Source organism: Schistosoma haematobium, chromosome 7 (assembly GCF_000699445.3).
Source record: "Schistosoma haematobium chromosome 7, whole genome shotgun sequence".
Classification (NCBI taxonomy): Eukaryota; Metazoa; Platyhelminthes; class Trematoda; order Strigeidida; family Schistosomatidae; genus Schistosoma; species Schistosoma haematobium.
In genome coordinates this window covers 6,879,723-6,902,721 of record NC_067202.1, presented here as the reverse complement: position 1 = coordinate 6,902,721, position 22,999 = coordinate 6,879,723, and the positions used below count along the sequence as shown (strand labels likewise).

At 35.0% G+C, this 22,999-nt stretch overlaps 2 protein-coding genes across 3 annotated transcripts in view; one reads left to right on the top strand and one right to left on the bottom strand.

The window, feature by feature from the left end:
- Window positions 1–376: 376 nt before the first annotated feature.
- Window positions 377–22,999, top strand: part of CEP78_1 (Centrosomal protein of 78 kDa) — an 83,602-nt gene continuing 60,979 nt past the window's right edge. The window contains exons 1-6 of one of the 2 annotated variants that reach the window (XM_051217892.1): window positions 377–505; window positions 560–826; window positions 863–960; window positions 6,903–7,075; window positions 8,086–8,158; window positions 9,886–9,989. In XM_051217892.1, coding sequence (XP_051064324.1) covers window positions 675–826; window positions 863–960; window positions 6,903–7,075; window positions 8,086–8,158; window positions 9,886–9,989 — 600 coding nt within the window. In that variant the 5' untranslated portion in view covers window positions 377–505; window positions 560–674. Of the gene's footprint in view, window positions 506–559; window positions 827–862; window positions 961–6,902; window positions 7,076–8,085; window positions 8,159–9,885; window positions 9,990–22,999 lie in introns of those variants that run through there. The other variant, XM_051217891.1, reaches the window with a different exon arrangement.
- On the bottom strand, window positions 18,836–21,942 carry MS3_00009508 (uncharacterized protein; the record flags this gene model as incomplete). The annotated part of the gene is made up of 2 exons (XM_012938212.2): window positions 18,836–19,265; window positions 21,169–21,942. 2 exons carry the CDS (start codon window positions 21,940–21,942, stop codon window positions 19,146–19,148), a joined length of 894 nt encoding a protein of 297 aa, XP_012793666.1. The 3' UTR covers window positions 18,836–19,145.

Sequence of the window (22,999 nt, the reverse complement as noted above, 5' to 3'; positions counted from 1 at the left end):
CAATAGTCGCTGAACTGCTCGGATTTTGTTTAGACACCTATTTCGGACGGACCTGTAGCGCTTCACAGTATCTAGTCTGCTGTGTCCACCACGTTAATTAATGTCAACAAGTGTTTGCAGATGTGAAGATAGCAACTACAGGCAGTATTTTCAGGAAAGTACACAACAAATCTCATGCTATATTAGGAACGTGCTAAACGTTTATGACAAATTATTAGTCAGCTTAAAAGCGCCGACTGTTACCTGGTGACGAATGTATACAAAAGTTTTAGAATGATCGAATCAAACTCGACACATTTTTTATACCTTTGAAAGGGTTGGATTTTGTTTTACTTTCTAAATTGCGTTGCGACCTTGAGTGCACTAATTAAAAAAGGTAAACTGTACGACATTTGAAACTATTATCTTCCACCTTTTCACTTCGTCTCCTGGCTTGCTTGTATAGCACATTTGCACATTACTAGCTACTGATTATTGTATCTATTGATAAATTTGGTTTCATGTAGTGAGTTTACTGAGTAGTTGCTTGTGGTTTCATCATGTTATTTTAATCCCTCAGACTCTTGCTAATACACTTAAATCCTTAAGATTCATATCCTCAGACAAAAAATAAATATACCAGCAACTAAAGTTGCGAAACACCTCAGAATCACGCAAATTTGTGACTCGTTCTAATGATACCAACTGTAAAGGAACGTCAAGCTGGCGCTTATGATTTCAGAAAATATTATGAAAATCTGTGTGCGCTGCGAAATTGCTCCCCGCTCTCTGTAATCACAAGCCATGTTAATAATGGAGTTCTCGACATAAGTGCAGATAGAATAAAGTGAGACAAAGTTTGTCTATTCACAACTACTTAAAGGACTCAAGAGTGGGATCCAGTTTTTGATGCTATTAAAATCAATAAAAGCCTGCATTTCATTGCAGTCAGAAGTTTCTATCAGTATAATAGCGTTTCAGGTGAGCATTCATTTTTGAATTATCTGTTCGATCTATTGTTTTTCTATTTCCTGCTTGTTAGTTCGATATTTATTTTTAATTAAAGGGTGTTAAAATGGCTTTTTGCGTTTTACATACTCTTATTTTGTTTACCCATCGATGTGTAGTTAAATTCAGTCGTTTGAGGGTAGTCACTACTTTACTGCACAGCTCGATGCTGACTTGCCTAGTTTCACTAACTAGATTTCGTAAATATCTACTAGAGTGATCCGGCCCTGTTACTTCTAGTAAAAGCTGTACACTCTGAAATAACTGTTGGAAGGTTGTAGACGTATTGTTCATACCACTTCATAGTAATCTGTAAAGGAAATTCTTTACATACGTCTTCACTTCCTAACAATTTCATGTTGCCCAAAAGATTGATGACAATATTCCTGATGACTACCAGGGAGTTTGAGCTTGGTATTGATTACTTCAACCATCTTAAACTCAAAGCAACCCCCTCAAGGTATTAAAATGCTAAATATTAACCTTAATGAAACATTTCAATCTAACGTGAAAGGCAATTAACTTCTAAGTTAATCTCATTTGCTTTTATAGTTTTTAAATAAATTCTGTTGTACAGGACACTGTCATGCTAACTGCGAGTCTGAGAAATGATTGACTTCGAACCAAATTTCAGAACACTAATATTAAAAGTAACGCCGTTGTGGTATTTGTACGAACTAATTATTCCTTTGTACTTGATTGTCCATGGATTACAAAGTCCATGCATAATATGTTTATTTGTGTTCATCTATTTCTACATAACTCCGCCTCTAGCGCTTCTGGAGTTACTGCCAGTCTCAGGCTCAGGTAGAGGAGGAGGGCTGGGCATGTGGTCGGCAACCCCATACAGTAAAATAACTTTTACTAAAAGACGCCAACCTGAATAAATAAATTAAACCACCAAAGCTCTGCCTTGGTAGTTGGAGGAAGAATTATGACGCCTCATGATGAAAGCCGAAATTCTTTGGAAGTCACGAGGTCGATACACCTTCTAACAACCGGAGCAACAATTAACACAGGTACATGGGATGTCCGGACAATGTAAAAGACCGGGAGAATCAGTCAAATTACTACGGAAATTAGGGGATACAATTTGATAGTACTCGGAATCATCGAAACCCATTAGAACTAATCTGGACAGAAAAAAATTAGGTTCGAGAGAGATGCTGCAGTACTTTGGTTGCGTGGAGAAAAGTGCTCCACACACTTAGGGAGTTACTCTGATACTGTCCAAAGAATCTCATAGATCCAAGATCATGAAAGCATCTTTCAAAACAAAGAAGGAGGGAATCACAATCAATGTTATTCGGTGTTATGCACCCACCAATGATAGCAACGAAGACGATAAAGATCAGTTCTACTCTAAGCTGAAATCAGTCATAGCGAAGTGCCCAAGAAAGAATCTCACCATCATGATGGAAGACCTGAACGCTAAAGTCGGAATGGACAATCCCGGGTATGAAAATATCATTGGACGACATGGACTGGGAGAGCGAAACGAAAACGGGGAGAGATTCGCAAACCTATATACCTTCAACAAATTGGTTATAGGTGGCAAAATATTCCCACACAAACGCATACACAAAGCTACATGGGTCTCGCCGGATCACATCACGGAGAACCAGATCGATCATATTTGCACCAGTAAAAAAATTCAAAAGGAAAATGAAAGATGTGAGAACCAGGAGAGGAGCTGACATAGCTTCAGATCATCATCTACCTGGTGGTCGCCAAAAGGAAACCGAAACTAAAGAGACACTGGACAGCCTGGGAAACAGCATTACAAAGGTTTACTACGGTCTTCTTACGAGATACTAACAAACTCAAGATAACTCTCAACAACAGGTTCCACGCCTTACACGATCTACCCAAAGAACAGGAAACTACTATGGAGAACAGCTGGAAAACGATCATAGAAGCATTAACCTCAACGTGTAAGGAAGTGCTGAGCCGCAAGAAGCATTATCATAAAGAATGAATCTCTTTCGAAACCGTGGATAAGATTCATGAAAGCAAGAAGAAGACGGCAATCAACAACAGCCGAATAAGAACAGTGAATGTCAAGGCGTAAGCTGAATACACAAAAACAAACAAGCAAGTGAAGAGAAGCATTAGAGCTGACAAACAGAAATACGTTAGAGACCTAGCAATGAGAGTGGAAAAAGCTGCAGCAGAAGGAAATCTAAGACACAACACAGAAAATAGCAGGGAAATATAGCAAACCAGAGAGACCGATCAAGGACAAATAAGGCAAGTCAATTACCGAGATTTAAGAACAGAGATCCAGATGGGTAAAATACTTCGAAAAACTCTTGAATAGACCAGCTTCATTAAATCCACCGGACATAGAAGCAGCACACATAGACCTTCCTATAGATGTCACTCCATCAGCGATCGAAGAAATCAGGATGGCTATCAGACAAATCAAGAGCAGAAAAGCAGTAGAACCTGACAATACACCAGCTGGAGCGCTGATGTTAGACATAGAAGTAACTGCAAGCATGCTCCACTTTTATTCAGGAAGATTTGGGAAGAAGAACAAGTGCCACCGACAGACTGGAAAGAAGGACACCTCATCAAGGTACCAAAGAAAGGAGATCTAAGCAAATGTGAGAACTGCAGAGGCATCACACTACCATCGGTATCAGGAAACGTTCTGAACAGAGTGTTGCTGAACCAGATGAGAGACTCAGTAGACGCCCAACTTCGAGATCAACAGGCTGAATTCTGTAAGGATCGGTTATGCACAGACAATATTGCAACACTACGGATCATTGTTGAGTAATCAGTTGAGTGGAACGCGTCACTATACATCAACTTCACAGACTATAAGAAAGCATAAGACGGTGTGGATAGAACCTTATGGAAAAATTTTCGGAACTGTGGTGTATCTTAGAAGATCGTCAACACCATCCGAAATTCATACGACTGACTACACTTCAAAGCTATTCATGGAGTACAGTTGACAGGTGCATTCCAAGTGAGGACCAATGCTAACTCTACCTCTTTCTCTTTCTTCTGGTGGTTGACTGGATTATGAAGACTTCCACATCGCAGGGGGAGCATGGCATACAGTGGACAAATTGTGTGCAGCCAGACGATTCTGACTTCGCAGATGGCCTAATTACTCCACCCCATACATACCGACACAGGTAGATGAAGACAACCAGTGTAGCAGCAGCCTCAGCAGCAGTAGGTCTCCATATACATGAGGGAAAACCCGTGATTTTCGAAAACAACATGGAGAACACCAACCCAATCACGCTCGATGGAAAAGCTCTGGAAGCGGTGGAAACTTCTACATATTTTCTCAGCATCACCGATAAAGAAGTAGGATCTGATGCAGAGGTAAAGTGGAGGATTGGCTAAGCAAGAACAGCATTCCTACAGTTGAAGAACATATGGAATTCAAAACAACTGTCAATCAGTATCAAAGTCACAATCTTTAGTTCAAACGTCAAGACAGTCCTACTGTATGGAGCTGAAACTTCGAGAATTACCACAACCATCATTGAAAATGTGCAAGTATTTATAAACAGTTGTCCACTCAAGATACTCATTATCCGTTGGTTGGATTTCATCAGCAACAGTCTACTGTGGGAGAGAACAAACTAACTTCCAGCTGAAGAGAAAATTGAGAAAAGACGTTGGAAGTGGATAAAACATGCATTACGGAAATCACCAAACTTCATCATGAGGCAAGCGCTAACTTGGAATACTGAAGGGAAACGGGAAAGTGGTAGACCAAAGAACACGCTACGTCGGAAATTGAAAACAGACATGAAAAAGATGAATAGCAAGTGGAAAAAATTGTCCAGGATAGGGTTGGATGGAGAGTGCTAGTGGGCTGCCTATGCTCCTCCACGAGGGGTAACAAGTGTAAATAAGTAAGTTCTACGTGCCTTAAATATCACTATTCCGGGAATTTTTAGTCGGTATATAACTCAAATACTTCTACTCATCATAGCTCCATCACTCGTATACACATATTCATTCCAGTTAATAACTTTTCATTTCCTAATATTCAGGTCAACACCATTTTAGAGAAACTTACCTTCTATTAACCACCGAGATAACACACATGAAACTCTATTGTATAAGTTAACTCCTCAAATATTTACCTCTATTGTTCAAATCGAAAGCAATTTTTATCATCAGCTAGCTCCAGATGAACTACAGCGCTGATAGATCCCTAACGAGAATGAAGTAGTTATTAAGTACTGATTGACTTTCATTGGTTTTCAACTCAGCATGTCATAAGTATTTAGAAACGGATGAATTAGGGCCAGCATTAGAATTTAGGACATGCTTTTCATGTTATTTGAGACTCGTTAGGTGTATATATCTCCATCCCACTGTTGACCTTTATGGTGGGACTATTCACAAACAGACTGAATGCGCTCCCTTCATTCTATTGATATCCTCAATTCATCTAATTTAAATCAACCTTGGTTGTTTTTATGTAAGCGTATGTGTGTGCATTTCATATCTTACTCATCACATGTCTGCAACTTATTTTTGTCTGATTATAAATATCGATTCACGCTTGGCTATATTGAGTTGTCTCACTCGTATCCTTTCGCTTTGCTTCGCTTTCCGATCGACGATTGTACGAGATATACATATTCAAAAATCTGTCCTCGTGTTTGACTTACTTAATTTCGTTATTCATCAACGCGAGTTAAGTCGATAATTATATACCAAGATTGGCGATATGTTTATTTCGATAGCAGTCATTTCAATAACAATCATTCATATGATCTAATTGTAGTCAGATTTACGACCACTAATGTAAGACAGTGTAAACTACAAGTATATTCTTGTAATTGTCTTTGAAACATCCCTCGAAAAAAGTTGGGGCTGTTAAGTGAATAATACTGGAATTATGAGTAAGTTATTAGGTAAAAATAGCCTGACTGAATAGAGTAGAAATCTTTGTCACATAAAGTGGTTTAGGCATAATACTAACTATTCTTTGTCCATCGTCCATATCAGCGTTCAGTGTAAATTCGGCCGGCAGTAGATTAAAAAAAAGATTTTTAAGCGAGTAGATAAAAACCAGGGATCAGTTTATAAAAGCTATTAACTGTCAATATAATGCATCTTGGTAAATACAGACTTTTTAGTTGGGACCCACTCAATGGTCATAATGTATAGTTAGAAGCATTGAGTGATTATCTAAAATCCGTCACTGGGATTCAGCTGCTTTTACTTTCTATCTTCCCTTAAATCTTTACTTTATTGCTTTTCCGTAATTTTCATCCTTTAATTTCATTTTTAAACTTTATTACAAAGTTAATATTAACTTCTTTTCCGCACTTTTCATTTTCTTAATTTTACTCTATCTCTTATCGTATTGCTGTGAAGTAATGATACCGTAAACTAACTGCATATTTGTGCAAATGTCAATATCTATGACTGAATGACCATATTATTTCAATCTCTTTCACTGTTCGTATAGGCCGTTTGTATCTTTTCTTTGATGTTATGGATTGTAATATTCCTTTTAACCTACTTGATGATCTAAACAACTAATGCAAATGAATTAAACTTAACTCTGTTGCACAAGCAAGTGATTAATTGAACTCAGTAGCTAAATAGACAACGCGTTAAACATTTGGAGCTAGTACTGGGTCCGAGTCTCGATGTGAACATTGGCACTAAGATAGAGGTACATCCAGCTGACAAGTTCCAAACAGGACGAAATACAGGTCCTATATTCCTCTTCTATCTAACATCAAACTCTTTCTCTATTCATCTTGAAATGCTTATACGGTACGGCAGCTTGTAACAATGCATACTTTACCAGGCTCTAAGTTGATTATGACTGATTGATAACATTACATACTTTTGTCAGACTAACACTAATTTTATTAAGATACATTTACAGATGTTATTGTTTTCCCATTATCTAGACAGTTCAACTTCAACCAATCGACGACGTCCACCAATTTTACTATCCAGTTCAAAACTTTTATTAAATTTATGCAAAGCATTACGTCACTGTTCATGTGTTACAGAAAAATTAACATTTTTAGAATTGCAGAATCTTCCAATCAGTAAAACAGGTTTATTACAAATTTGTGAAGTAGGTAGTATCGTTAGTTTTTCATTAAAAACAAAATTATTTACTATGATACATGTTTATTTTGTGTTAATATTCTGTGTATAAACATAAGTGATTTTGTTAGTCAGTGGTCTTCTTGTTAACTTTAATTCACTTTACGGCTTCAGTCAGTAATTCGTCCTTGAGATCTATCACTACTCGAACACACATCATATCATTGACTTTATCAGTCGATCACCATTCCATTCATTGATTTCAACATTCGAAAGTTTCGTCTCTATTATTAATTATTAATATTATTATTAATTTATGTAGAACATTTTTGCCTACTGAAAAATAATTAAGTAGCAAACTTTGAATGCGAATAAAATGGGTATGCTAGATACGAGCCAACAGTTCATCAAATAATACATACATTCAACTCCATAATATTTGTATGCGATGAATTTACCCAGTAAAATCAATTCTAGAGAAAAGAACGGACTGAAAAAGCAGAGGTTAAATTTTAATGACAGTATTTTGTAAATAGAAAGACGAAAAGACAATTACGATACACTTCTCTTATTAGACTAACAATATCAGACTCAACCATTAGTATGATGAATGATAGTGTTCTGCTCAAGTGAAATATTTCCAGAAAATTAACCATTTAAGCATATATTTTTCATCGTTAGTTGAAATCGAATAGAGAAACATTGGGAACAGAGTAGTGTTGAACAATATTTCATCATATCCTAAGAATTTTGTAACACTGTTTACACCTCAGACTAAACACAAGCGAAGGAAATGAGTAAATACATCTGCACCATTGCAGTAATTTATGACCTGTTTCAACAAAATCCTACAACTGTTGGTTATGATGATCATATAGGCTTTCAACAGGTAGTCTGCACTTTGAAGCAGCACCTTTATAGAATATATATTCAACAATAAACAATACAAGTGATGATAAACTCTTTACTTTAAAGAGAATTCTTAATTAATAACAGTTTTTGAAGATTATGAAATTCGTTTGTTTTTTTTCGGTGTAGGGTATTAGAAAAAATCGTACATTGAAACATTTGTCATTTGAAGGTTCTTCCATAAATGATGATGGTCTTGAAGGTAGGTTAAATGTTTAGATAAAACCATTGTTTAAATAGTCAATTTAGGATAGTTTTTGTTAAATATTAACAATGAATATTTTGTTTTAGTGAATTTATAAGATACATTCAAAATGTCATATGTGGTTAATGAAGTAAGTCATTTCTAATTTTGAAAAAACCTTGTCCGATAGGACTGTGATGTGGGTTATTTATATTCACATAGGTAGTATAAGACGGTGGTCAGGCATAGAATGTATTTCAGTAGAAGATCGAGAAGGAAAGAATGGGAACGGAATGCAATTGGTATGAAAATGCATGAACAATGAAATCTGAGACAATGGATTGATATTTTGCACATTAACTATTTACTATATGGTTCTCAGATTTTATTGAGATACTCTGTAATTGCGTGTCTAGTGCATTCGATTATCCCCACTCGTGTTCTTGTTGACTACAATGCTTTAACTCAAGTAGTTTATCAATAATATTATCATTCATTAAACAAATATTCAATGTAAAAGTATTTCCCTATAATCAATCGGCGAGACTCTACTTTATGGACGAGCCAATCAGAGGAGTTTTAGAGATTTCCAGGTTACGGAGCCAACTTCAGTGCTTAATGCTAACGTACGATCGGTTCACATGGAATTTTGTACAAAACGTGATAATTGAGCAGCTATAACAAATAAAACGGCGAGACTATAATTTGTGGATGAACCAATCGGGTATAAGATAACAGATCTCGGATTTTAACACGAAAGTCTTTCATCCATTTGGCTAAATAAATTTCTGGTATTATAGCTGATGTCAGTTCGTGATGAAAACCCCATATATAATTACGACGATTATTGCGAAATGGATAATAAAAGCACCCGTAACACTGGCTGCAGCCAGGTACTACAATATATACGGATGTTTGGAGAGCTCACGGACTCCTACATGGGCTTGGTTATATGCATCGTGTCTTTGTCCGCAAGTAGCATTTTGTGCACTCAACAACCGGAGTGCATATAAACATTACTGAAGCTATGTGGTCGAGGCTGAAAGAGTTTTTGAGACTTTATCATGGCTCCAGAGGCCGACTATTCTATAGCCATATGGATGGTTTCCTCTACTGCATGCATTAGGATTTTAGGACCTCTGAACCTCTTTCTAACCTTGACAAGTTTTTGAACCATGTATAAGAAGTGTATCCACTTTATTTCCTTGGTTTCGTATAACATATTTTTACTCTATACCGACTATTTGCTGATTGGCTAATATTTCTCAAGGTTACTTAAGATTCATTCAAAGGTCGTCCATAAGTTAGATTCTCGCCAAGCAGTCTCTTTTCCAACAGTTTGCTCTAACATTACACTGAAAAACTTACTAAGCTACTAATTCAAGAATCTAGCTGAATCACCAGGCTAAAAACATTTTCCGAAAGGACTCTTTAATTTATATTAAATAATAAATTGATTATCCTCACCTGAGTCTTTGTTCATTACACAATAACTCTATAACATGAGAAGTTTGTGGAATCAATGGACTCGTATATGAGGTTTATGATATTCATCCTATATATATATATATATATATATATATATATATATATATATATATATATATATATATATATATAAATCATGTATTTGTGATTGGAATCAGCTATGACCTGAGTGAAATTCAAGTGTTATATAACAGATTTTTATTTGACATTAATCAAATAATTATGGGTGTTTTATTTCTCATTCAATCTCTTCAAAGAAATTTGCCGAGTTTTACGTCATGTCTCAAATATTTCAACTCTCAATTTAACATCATGTAATTTGTCAAAGGATGGAATCTCTGCATTGACTGTACTTATCAATGTAAGTAAATAAATGTTCAGTAATTTTCAACAAAAAAATTTGGTTGAATAATTGATTAAATTGTTTTTAAAGTATATATACTACTGTAAACTAATATGAGTAGTTAAAAAATATTCACACAATGTAACTGAGCTTTTTCCATGAATCATTTTCATCCATGTGTTTCAATGCATCCATGTATTGAAGAGTTTAAAGAATAGGTTGAGACGAAAACATTTTTGTGAGTAGGCCATTAAAAATTGAACATCAGATTAGATAATTTTTGATTTCTTTCATAAAATACAAATATTTGGAAAAATAATCAGTTTAACTTGTTACAGGGCATTACTATTTAAATAGTTGTAGTGTCGGTTACTATATTGAGCCCACATAGCTTATTCTATATTCCGGACAGGCCAATTCTATTCATTCTTCTTGAGTCACACATTCTGAACTTTTTAATTATTCACTTATCAACCCTGACTGTTTTTATATAAATGTTTGTGTGTGTACACTTCTTATTCTATTCATCACATGTCTGTAACCTATTTTAATCTGGCTATAAATATTGATTGACGCTTGATTAAACAGAGTTGGCTCACACACCTTTCCCACTGCGCGTCATTTCTCTTCACTCTCTTGTATTCGCTTTATCTCATTTCCTGTTCAGACCAGTGAGTGTACAAAATATACATATCCAAAAATCCATTCTCTTATTCCAATTATTTAATTCCGTTATTCACCTACGCGATTTAAGCTGATGATTATATTTCACAGGTTGAAATCATGAGTCAGTTGAAGCTAGACCAACATGGAAAACCTGGAAGCACTGGACGGCCGTTTCGTCTTAGTATGGGACTCCTCAGCAGTGCGCATCTACGATCCCGAACCCAGGACCTACTGGCTTCGCGCGCGAGCACTTAACCACTAGACCACTGAGCCGGCATTCAACGGTGTTAATGTTTAACTTCAACCAATCGTGGATGCGCACTGCTGAGGAGTCCCATACTAGGACAAAACGGCCGTCCAGTGCTTCCAGGTTCTCCATGGTGGTCTAGCTTCAATTGACTCATGATTTCAACCTGTGAAATTTCTAAAACTCCACAAAACCCATTCTGATGATGTTTATATACGAAGATGACCGACATATGTATTTCAATAACAATCCATTCTGGAGTCAGATAAAGGGTCACTAAATAGTTACCAGAAGATTATATTCATTAAATATACTGTCAGATACTATAACTAAACATGAATAGATGTATTACTCATTGTACAGACAAATAGTTGCTACCTATCTTAATGAACGCAGAATTCTATGTAGGTAATTATAAATATTGTTTGTATGGATAACGAAGAGTACATCGTCTTAGTAACTATTTATTTATACATATGTGTTTGAGCTTGAATACCTTTCGGACACTTAGGCCTAAACGGGTAACTTTCTTGTGGGGCTAATTTTCAAGTCTTTAGATTAGAATTCTAATCCGCAAAAGAATGAAACAACATCGATAGATTCAGTACCATGATCACTGTTAACGAACGTAGGTTCATACTTCTTTCACTTCTTTAAGATACTGAAGTCCATCAACACCAATTGTTTGAATTAAAAAATTTCAAACTCCTTATAATAGGTGGAACGTCGGTATCCACCAATCCATATTAAACCTCATATATTCTCTTTGCGTTCTCTCATTTTCGTAAAAACACACCAAGCCATTTTGATGATAGTCAGCTTAACTTTTTGACAGATGCTATCTATTAGTGTCTGTATAAGAAATTTCCCGAGGCAGGACAACATCTCCTCAATCTCGGTTGTAACATAGCATTTGTGTGCAACATTCGAACAATGAATTAACAACCACTCAATTTTTTTATATAATTCCAAATACTTCTACATTTGATACCAATCCACTGTGATTGACTCTTTTTAAATCTGTTTATCTACTCTATGATATCACTCAATTGACATCTGCCATTGTTGTTGTGTTACCGAAATGTGATTATTTAAAACAGAAACATGACTTTAGTTGTTAATAACTACACTACTCATAGATTTATTCAAATATGAAATAAGTAATATAGAAGTTACACTTGCTAAAATAAAATACTGACTGCTTATAACAAATATCGAATACTGTATATGTAATTTCAGATGATTGAGCAATATTTTTAACCGATAATGCATATCTGTTCGTACAGAAAGTTAAATCAAATCATGATTAATAGTATGCACTTGTCAGCATTTCTCACTTCTTACTAAGCCTATGTTTGATTGACCCAGTGTATTAGAACATCTATTTTCTCAGGAATGAACTGATGACAAGTATTTTATTTTATTTATTTATTTAAATAAATAAATATTGGTACAAAGAGGCATCAAATAGATATGTGCCACATAAATCATTCGATTTGTGTGAGGGCTGTGATACTGCCCGGGTGCCTAAACTGAAGCAGGTGGTTTTCTCAGGGGGTCACACCCTGAACCTTCGACCTAAAGGTCTGATCCACAATGCAGTTGACCAACCTCAGGAGATGCAGTCCCATATTAGCCAGTAACTAACAATAGGTTCATACTCCATTTGTTCCTTCAGGATACTGGAGCCCATGTGCACCATTGGTTTGGAATGAGGGTTTTCCAACCCCCCTAGGCGGACTCTCCGTGTTCACCAACCCGGTTAAAGCGCATAACATTCGCTTTTCGTCTTCTCAATTTCGTAAATAACAGTAATACTGCGAGAAGACAGTGAGTAGGACAAGTATTAGCTAACACGAAAGATAGATTCAAATATTCCTACCCACCTTTTCTTTTCTATAAACATTAAAATTGATCATCTTTACATCAATTCATTTTAATGAATGATCATATTAAATTTCATTTCACAGAATCTATTAAGTAACATCAAAAAAGTGAAAATGGAGAGACTATACTTTATGAACAACCTGTGAACGAATCTTTAGTGATCTTGAGAAATATTATTAGCCAATCAGGAAATAGTTGGGATAGAGTACAAATATATTATAGAACACCAAAGAAATAAAGTGGATACACTTCTTATACATGGTTCAGAAACTTGTCAAGGTTAGAAAGAGGTTCACAGGTTCTAAAATCGTAATGCATGCAGTAGAGAAAATCATCCATGATAAGGTCGCAAAAACCCTTTCAGCCTCGACCACATAACTTCAATACTGTTTGTGTGTACTTCACTTGTTGGGTCCACAAAATGCCGCTTATGGATAACGACACCATGCACATAAACAAGTAAATATACGCATCTGTACATTCTCCAATCATCTGTATATATTGTAGTACCCGGCTGTAGACAGTGTTACTGGTGCTTTTTTTATCCAGTCATAGTTTCCCATAGTCTCAATCTGGATCGAGCAAAAAGGTTCTATTCTAGCAGACTTGTTCCTCCAACACATATTATATCGAAAGACATCATTATGGTAGTCTCCACAAGGTCTACAAGCCATTTGATTACCAAAATCACAAATAAAGGAACTTTTTAGTAGTCCCATTTGTTGTAGACGCTCAATCATCATGTTTTCTCTAAAATCCACTGTGAACCGATCGTACGTGAGCATGAGGTACTGAAATTGGCTTCGTGACCTTGAAACCCCCCAAACGCTTCTGATTGGCTCGTTAATAAATTATAGTCTCTCTGTGAATATATTATATAATAGTTACTACTTAGTATCCTGTTTATTTGTTTTCTCTCGATTTTTCCAAGTGTCTATTGTCAGAAAATTTTCCGGCTACCCATTGATTTATGAAAATTTTAATAATCCAATTTCAGTATTTTATAATTTAGTAATTTTTAATTAATAGTTACTATCAGTCATCAAGTACAAACTCTTCCTTGTTGTATAATAAGGCTTCGTAAGTATCATTAGCAAGATTCAACCTGATAATGTTAAACAAACTGGGTATTAGACAGATTCTAGATAATAATAACGCTGGACATGCGATTTTCTATTTGTTGCAATACTACAAACATATTATTGGTTAATTATGTAATAATAATGCCTTCTAAGTTAATTTCGTTAAAAAAGCAGTTTTAATCGAAGATGTCTTCAACCCATCATTTATACTGAATAGTACTGAATAGAATTGACAAATTGGTTGATGATGGATAGTGGCTAGCAGTAGAATCTGAAAAGCTCTTTTCGTCCTATTTGAGACTCGTCAGCTGGATGTACCTGCATCTCAGTTGGTGTTCACTCTGGGACTCAAACCCTATACCGTTCGCTTCAAACGCCATCGCGTTATCCATCTTTGCTAATAATGATTGTGGATTGAGGCAATATCGAGGCAATACACACAGTATGCACATATACCAATAAGAGACTGGTCAATCGCATTCCTAAACATCTATGGGAAGATTCAAGTAAACAATACCGAGTCAATTTTATTCTATCAACTTAATTGTGCTTTAAACATGTGTTATATGTATCAAACCACTAGTTCGTGTGATACGCTATAGTGATTATTATAGATGTAGAATGAGAAAACGGTTAAGCAGCAGCCAGATCAGGAGATATTCTCAGTTCATGATATCATTGACCACTATTTTGAACTATAATATAGAGATGTTATAGACACCTTAGTTGTACTTTTTGACTGAAGTATAGTATCGGAGATAATAAATGATATAAATGGAAATCTGTCCTAGCGCCTCAGTCGTATTCATCTTTCATCTTCTACACCTCTCCTGCAGTTTTTATTCTATTCATTTGTCCTGTATCACATTTTTAGTGTCTAGTTTTTAGTAACACTGGCTTTTATTGGTTATAGGCGATATTCGTCACGAATTGAACCCATTAATAGTACTATCTGAATCTCGGAAGCACTAGACTGTTATTTCAATCTAATGTGAGACTCCGCAGTAATACGCATCTACAACCGGACAATGGATCTAGGCGAGGACAGTCAGATTTCATGATAATTGCTCGACTGTTAGATACACTAGGTCAATGATATCGGAAACGTAATCAATCAGTGATGAATATTGCCTCCACCTTGACTCCATCTTGCCGTTATAGTATTATTACATAACTCAACTTGAACTGACATACATTCCTATCAAGTTGTAATTTGTCAATAAATTACGATAGCCCGATGGTCAAGAAACATAGCCAAAAGTTAGCAGAACTTATAACTTATAGTATAGGGTTGCGGAGATTGTTGAGTTTTAATTGAGATCATGAACCAGTCAGTCAGCTACAACGTAGGACCAGGCACATATATGCATCGGTCCAGGTTGCCATACCTCATTAACACAACAAGATGGATACCGGACTCATAAAAGTAGTTAATTCAGAGGTGGTAATATATAAAAGAAAGATTGCAATAAGGATATAGTACAGGAAGAAAGAATTAGTTCGTAGAAAGAAAGATATGAAGCAATTTTAATCTCTTAGTTTAAGGGAAGATAGTGTATACACCGACGCCATTGTGATGGATTCTGAGCCATGACACCAAGAGTCTTCAACCATTGATTACGATAGTCACGCGGACCCCAACCAAGTAGTCTGCATCTACTAACATGGCTCAGATTAGAAGTTAGTGACTTCAAGTACTGATGCCACGTTTTGGTTTGACCGCCCCTAACTTCCTTCCAACCATCTCCAATACCGGTTAGCATTGCACGTCGTGGTAATCGGTGTTCGGGCATACGTAAAACGTGGCCCAACCATCTCAGTTGATGAAGATTCACAACCGACCAATGTTAGACCACCATTGAAAACCTGGAAGCAGTGAACGGCTGTTTCGCCCGAGTATGGGACTCATCAACAGTGCGCATCCACGATCCTGCACGCTGGTTTCGAAACCACGACCTTTGATCTCGCGCGCGAACGCTTAATCTCTAGACCACTGACCCGGCATTCAACAGTGTTAATATCTAATTTCAACCAATCCGCGACCAGCCCCTATTCACTACACATGAATTGATATACCTACTTAATGAATATCAACTTGCACAAAAATTAGGTCAAATGTTTTTAGTTGACCATCTCCAATTATCTAATATCTGAACACGATTCATACAATATTAGGTTACTTAGACCACATTGCGACTAGATCGATAAAATTTAATCACCAATATGAAGAAGAACTTGACATACATAACATTAATAATTACTCAATAATCAATTAGTTGTACGCACATACTTTATTTGTAAACATCATTACTTAGTATAGTTGATAAGTATCGAATACAGAGAAATAAAGAGAAGAAAAGGGGGGGGAGAAAGAAAGAGAGAGAGAGAGATAACCTCACATTTCTTTCCTTTTCATTTCATTACACACATTTATGATATGTGAATAAAACCAAAGATAACCATAGTTTAAAGGCAGTTCAATAATGAAAAAAATTGGTTCCTTTCAAGATTTCACTTATTCACTATTGGAACAATTCAATGTTTCTTTCCTATACTTTTTCTCTTTTGTATTATAAGAAGAAAATTCGATTGTTTTCTTTTTCTTTTCATTTAACTTTCAATCTTATCACCATTATTATTATTATTATTTGTGTTGTATGTTTTTTTCCTTTGAATCTTTCTCTTCCTTTCAGCTTAACTTCAGTTTCCCCATTTCAGTTCTTGATCAGTCCCATACCTATTTTTTTATATTAATCCTCTAGGCAATAGTTTGCCATTTTTTTTTGTTCACTTCCTCCCCTGTCCCCCACCACCACCAAAGAAAAAAATTAGGAAAAACCAGTAAAAATTTCTTCTTTCTTCCACTTAATGCGAATTGATGAATCAATTATCAATAAAATGATGATCATGATGACGTTATCATTTGTTTGAAATTTCTATTTGTATGTGTTCGTATGTGTGAGTGTACGCACGCGCGCGCGGTTTTATAAAAATAAACAATCTCATTTATCTATAATCACATTTAAACTATCAAATGAACAATCATTTCTTCTAGTGTATATAATCTAATTTTCTGTAATTACATTTACAATACAAACTATTATTTGAGTAATAATGTAATGTGAATATAAGTAAGAATTAAGTAGTATGAAAATGAAGTTCGATTTAAATAAGAAATTGAAGTTGAGTAAGTTAGTGAATAGTTAAATGGTTGAAACAATGTCAGTGTAAATATTTATAAAAAGAAAAAGTCTCTCATTCTTGTAAATTGAATTATGATGTTAAAAGATAAATTTTATTTGGAGGAAAAAAAAGCAACCCTTGACTAATTCTATGGTAATATATCATATAATGATCTGAGAAGTGAAATTAAGGGTGTGAAGGAATAATGAATTTTTCTGAATTCATACAAGACTACTATGACGTTATTATCTAAACAGAATATTGTCTAATGAGTGTCGGAAATTAAATTTGGTGACTAAATTATTTTATTAGAATCATGAACTGATCTAAGTTAAATGACTAGTGGAGAGTTAAAAAGTACTGAGAAGCTGTTTTGTTTTAGTATGGGACTTTCCAATAGTGCGCACATCTACAATATTGAACTCGGATCCAAAACCTGAGGTTTCTCGTGCAAACATGCACTTCTAAAGAATTCCATACTAGGACAAAACAACCGCCCAATGCCTCCAGGATTTTAATAGTGGTCTAACTTAGATTAGTTCATGATTTAAATGAAATCCAACAACCTCCACAACTCCATATTGTAAAATTAATTGTTGGATACTTAATTCTATCCATATAACTGTGAATTAGGCTTTACGATTAAAATTTAGGACTATGGTGTTAACGTTTTGGATCAGGGTTGGTAATAATGTCGTAGAATTAGAATATAAATTTTATAAATCATGGTTACACTTACGGTTTGGATTTATGATTGAAGGTAATCATTTAGAACTAGCTTTTACAGTAAGTCTATAGCTGTTGTAAATCTTGAATACAAACTTTATATCCCAATCGTAATCTTACACATTATATGTACATTTTAATCTTAAACAATCCAATCATAATAGATAGTCTTAAACTCTACTTACTAACTATAAATTCTAATCTTAACATTTAAAACCTATTTCTAGCACCATGAATCATTCATTCATCTTTGTTGTTTTCTTATTGACTGGTTTATGCTTCAAGAATATGTCATGAACAGAACAGCAGTCCACTGCTTTCTGAGTTTTAATGATTATCTGATTTATGTCAGTTCGTGACCTCAGAAACACGTTAACACGTTAAGTAAGGACTAATTTCGAGAGAAAATTTCAGGGTTTCTAGTCAACAGCTTTGACCGATGGAGTTCAACTATGTTGAATGTGAGACAGCTACCAATCAAAGACAATAAAGGATAGTTGTACAATATCACAAATTGATTTAAATTAGTCATATACACAATTAGGTCTGTGCCTAGTGATTTAAAAATCAAACGGTCGCCATAAACCTGGATTTCTTGGGTTCGATCCCAGATGAGGTTGTGGATGCGCACTGTTAAGCAGTTTCATATTAAGATGAAACATCTATCTAATACTATCTGGCTTTTAATGAATATCTAAATTAGATTGGTTCGTGATCTTAATTAAAAGGTTTTATTTTATTCAAAAAGGTAGTAAGAAGTTCGTTTCCAACATTCCGACTTCTACATTTCGACTCGTATCAACATGGCATCAACATTTCCTCCTTATGCCTAACAACTATAGTAGCCTGAATAGTCACGTAACAGAGCCTCTAGTTATAGGAATGAATCATCTGCCTTTAATAGTATTAAAAGATATCGAATTCTATTTGATCTCGATCAAATGAATCAGATCAGAGAGAAAAAAAACAAGACAGCACAACGTTTGTGACCATTTATCGACGGTATAAAGTTGAAATTCATTGTTATTCAAACCCAATCATCTGTTGAAGTCGAATAGAATACCAAAAAGAAAAGAATAAGAATATTGTACCATTCTTAATTACTGTTAATTGTCAGTTCACTACAAATAAGATCCAGTCTCTTTTCATAAAACAAAACATAATACTATTTAATCTATCAATAAGTAATATAGTTGACAAAAGTTTTTCTATATACAAACAATATGCAATTTGCTGCCATCAATCCGTTAGAAAATTTTTATTGTTTTTCTATTCAATAAAATATAAGCGAACCCGTACGAATTCCCAGAAAAATTTCACTTTTTTTCTCCCACCAAATATATCCATATACTGAAAGAACAGTTTCTCTGTCTCTCCATCATGTTATTTTCGGTTAGCAATTAATTGAGCATGTTTAGGACATAAAGTAAATGTTGGATTAATAATAACGTTACTACTGTTTAAGGATGATTGATTTCCATGAGATTTTGATTTTTTGTTCACCTGAAACGATAAAAAATAGTTTTAAAGATGACGTAATTTGTGAAAATATAGAATTTAATTTCTTTTTTTTAGTGGGGGGGGGTATCTTTCAGCCCAATTCTTTGTTGTACGTAAAGTAGATTTGTGGAAATTGTAGAATCATGAACTGATTTTAGTCAAACCACCGTTGACGACCTTAAAGCACTGGACATCCATTTTGTTGTATTATGGAACTCTTCATACCGGGAATCAAACCCGAGACGTTCACTTTTTCATGAGAACCCAAAGACCACTAAGCAAGAATGTGACGATGTTAATGTCTAACTTCATTTAACTCGCTTTGTTGCACAGCTCATGAGGTTGTGTTTGTGTATGGGATTGAATGTCCTGTGTTAGATTTCCGAATGCAAAGGATTTGGATATGCATTGTTGAGAAATCTTATACTATTACAAAACGTTCGTCCAGTGCTTCCAGGTTTGTGGTCTCGGTCTAGCCAAAATCAGATTGTGATTTGAAGTGTGCGAACTATTTGTTTTTAGTTTTATCGAAATAACATTAATTTGGATTCATTTGGTGTTGTTTTACTTGTATCTTGCGATTGTTATTTAAGACTGCAATTGATCAGTCTCTTGTTGACATATATAAATTCTGTGCGGGTTGCCTCGATATAGCCTTAAGTCACAAGCTTTTTAAGCAAAGATGGATGGTGGATGGCAGTGGAATTCAGTTTGACGCACGTTTCGTCCCATTCAGGACTCGTCAAATGGATGTACCTCCATCGCGTTATCCACTTAGCTACTGCGTCCTGATAGCCGCCTGCTCGTGCAATGAGATGAAGTTTAAATTCACTTGGTGTTGTTTTACTGGTATTTTCCCATTGTTGTCTAGGACTGCTATTGATCAGTCGCAATTGGTCAAACGCGATGTCGTTTGAGGCGGACGGTACTGGGTTCGAGTCCTAGAGTGAACGTCAACTCTGGGATCCAGTTGACGAGTCCTAAATAGGGCGAAACGCGCGTCCTGGATTCCACTGCTAGCCATCATCCATCTTTGCTTCATATCAATTTGCTTTTAAAAAAATTCCAGTTTAAGACCTAGTCGTGCATAAATCACTCAGAACTTCACGCATCGGTAAGTCTTAATAATTAAAATTAATGGAGAACGATTGACAGATAATCTTGGTTTTACAAATTACACATTCACCTATCATGTTGTGTATGTTTTCAAAAGTAAGACGTTCTTCATTTGTCTTCATTAAAAAATGATTCCCTCATCAGTTTAGAGTAAACAGTTAGTATATCAAAGAAATTCAAAAACACTGAATGAACAATAATGCTGTTATTTTTGTATTTTTGTAACCCTATAATCCATATTCCATTCATTTGTTCAACACAATACGCTGATCTTAACCTTATGCAAATCTTTACTTGACTTAAATGTACGAAGAATTGGTTTACATCAAACTACATAGAATCATATCATGATAAACTCCTCAAATATATAAACAGATCTTGACCATATAGAATTGTTCGCATTGCAAATTGAATTTAGTAAAACAACCACTTAAAACTTTAAAAAAACATCGAACTGCTCTTTCAACTTTGTATGAGATTCCTCAGTGGTGTACAGTCATAATCACAGTGGACTGTGAAACTGATTAGCCGACTACGAATGATTTGCATGCCTAACTTCAGGGTGCCGATTTCCATCCCTTGATGGGTTTGCTGGTTCACAGTCTTAAGGAGTACCATCTTTAAACAAAACAGCTGTTCAGTGATTCCTGTGTTTTCAACTTTTGTCTCATGATTTTAATTATGAAACTCAAATATCTTTACAAACCTTCTTTTTAGTAACAGAGATTTCAATCAAATTTTTTAAGAAAGAGAGATATAATTACAGAGATAATGGACGACATTGTATTACCTCATTCATTTTATCCACATATGATTGTTCATGATTTATGAATTTCTTTTGATCTGATAATACTGTAATAGATTGAGGATTTCTAATTAAATCATATTCTGATCTTAATATATATGAAGCTTTTATAGGTTTTTTAAATATTGTTTTATATACATCATTGTTACCATGGTAACTGTGATTTGTATTAGTGAAACTGATCTCCCCATAATCATTATCATCATCATTATCAACATCAACATCACTGTCATTATAACTATCATCATCATCATTGAAACTGTACAATGAATCATGTTTATGCATCATAACTAATTGATTGCCAATTTTTCTAGCTTCCATTGTTTGACCAATAACAATTGATTGATCACCCGGTGAATATAATCCACCATGTTGACTTTTTTCATAAACAAATACAGTATTACGTTTTTTATAAAATATTAATACAATTAATCCTAATAGAATACTAATTGTTAAAAATAATATACCAATGATAATTAAACCAGCTAATGGTTTATCAATAGTATTACGAATACCTTTAACAAATGAATTAGTCTGAATTGTATTTAATTCAAATGGTGATTTGAATGTGATGATCTGATTAGAATTTCTATTAGACTGATTATTTACTTCAAATAAATTTTGATCATGATGAATAGTACTTTGTTGAGATGTTGAAATGGATGTATCATTTGTTGAAATTAAATTGATAGGAACCATTGTAGTGTTAATAATAGTTGTGACATTTTCAATTTGAGTAATAACCATTTCAGTAATCATAATTATTGTATTGAGAATAGATTTATTAATCTAAATAAGAATATTTTTGAAAGAAAAAATAATTATCATTAAATGTTTAAGAAAATGAAGCAATGGATGGCAGTCTCATTTTAGTATAGGAATCATCAACAGTGCTCATCCACGATCCCGTCCCCCGCGAAATTCGGACTCAGGACCTATCAGTCTCGCACGCGGATGCTTAACCTGTAGACCACTGAGCCGGCATTCAACGGTGTTAATGTCTGACTTCAACCAATCCATGAGATTGCGCCACCGTACACTATTGTCTTCAGTGAGTTACTATCTCACAACAGACCTGGTTGAACTCCACTGGTCACTGCTTCTCACTAGAATTCAATGAAATAACTCTTGGAGACAGTCACTAGTGAGCATATGATAATTATGATCAGAGAGGAGTTTTGTAGATATTAAAGTAATTTAATAATTGAATTCATGAGTCAATTGAAGTTAGACCACTTTGGGAAACCTGGAAGCACTGGTCGACCATTCCGTCCTATTGTGGGACACCTCAGGAGTGCGCGTCCACGATCCTGCTCGCGGGATTCGAACTCAGGACCTATTAGTCTCGCGAGCGAGCACTTAACCACTAGACCACTGAGCCGGCATTCAACGGTGTTAATGTCTAACTTCAACTGCTGAGGAGTCCCACTATAGGACGAAATGGTCGTCCAGTGTTTCCAACTTTTCTATGGTGGTCTAGCTTCAATTGACTCATGATCTCTACTAATAATAATGTGCATAAATCAATTACAAAACGTCTGATAAAACACGAATCTCCATTTTGATGTTAAGTTTTTTTTCAATAAATAAACTAGGGGGGGGTAATCATCTGTAAGTAAAATCAAAAAGCCTATTAACAATAAAATACATTTTATTTCAATCAGAATGTACAGCTTGAATTTCCCAAGGGAAAATTGTTCTTCTCTCACCATAATAATCATAATAATTATTGGTTTTTCTACAAAATAATCTATTTCTTTACTATTGTTATTGTCATAACCTTAATGTTAGTAATTATATCACTTGAGAAAACTAC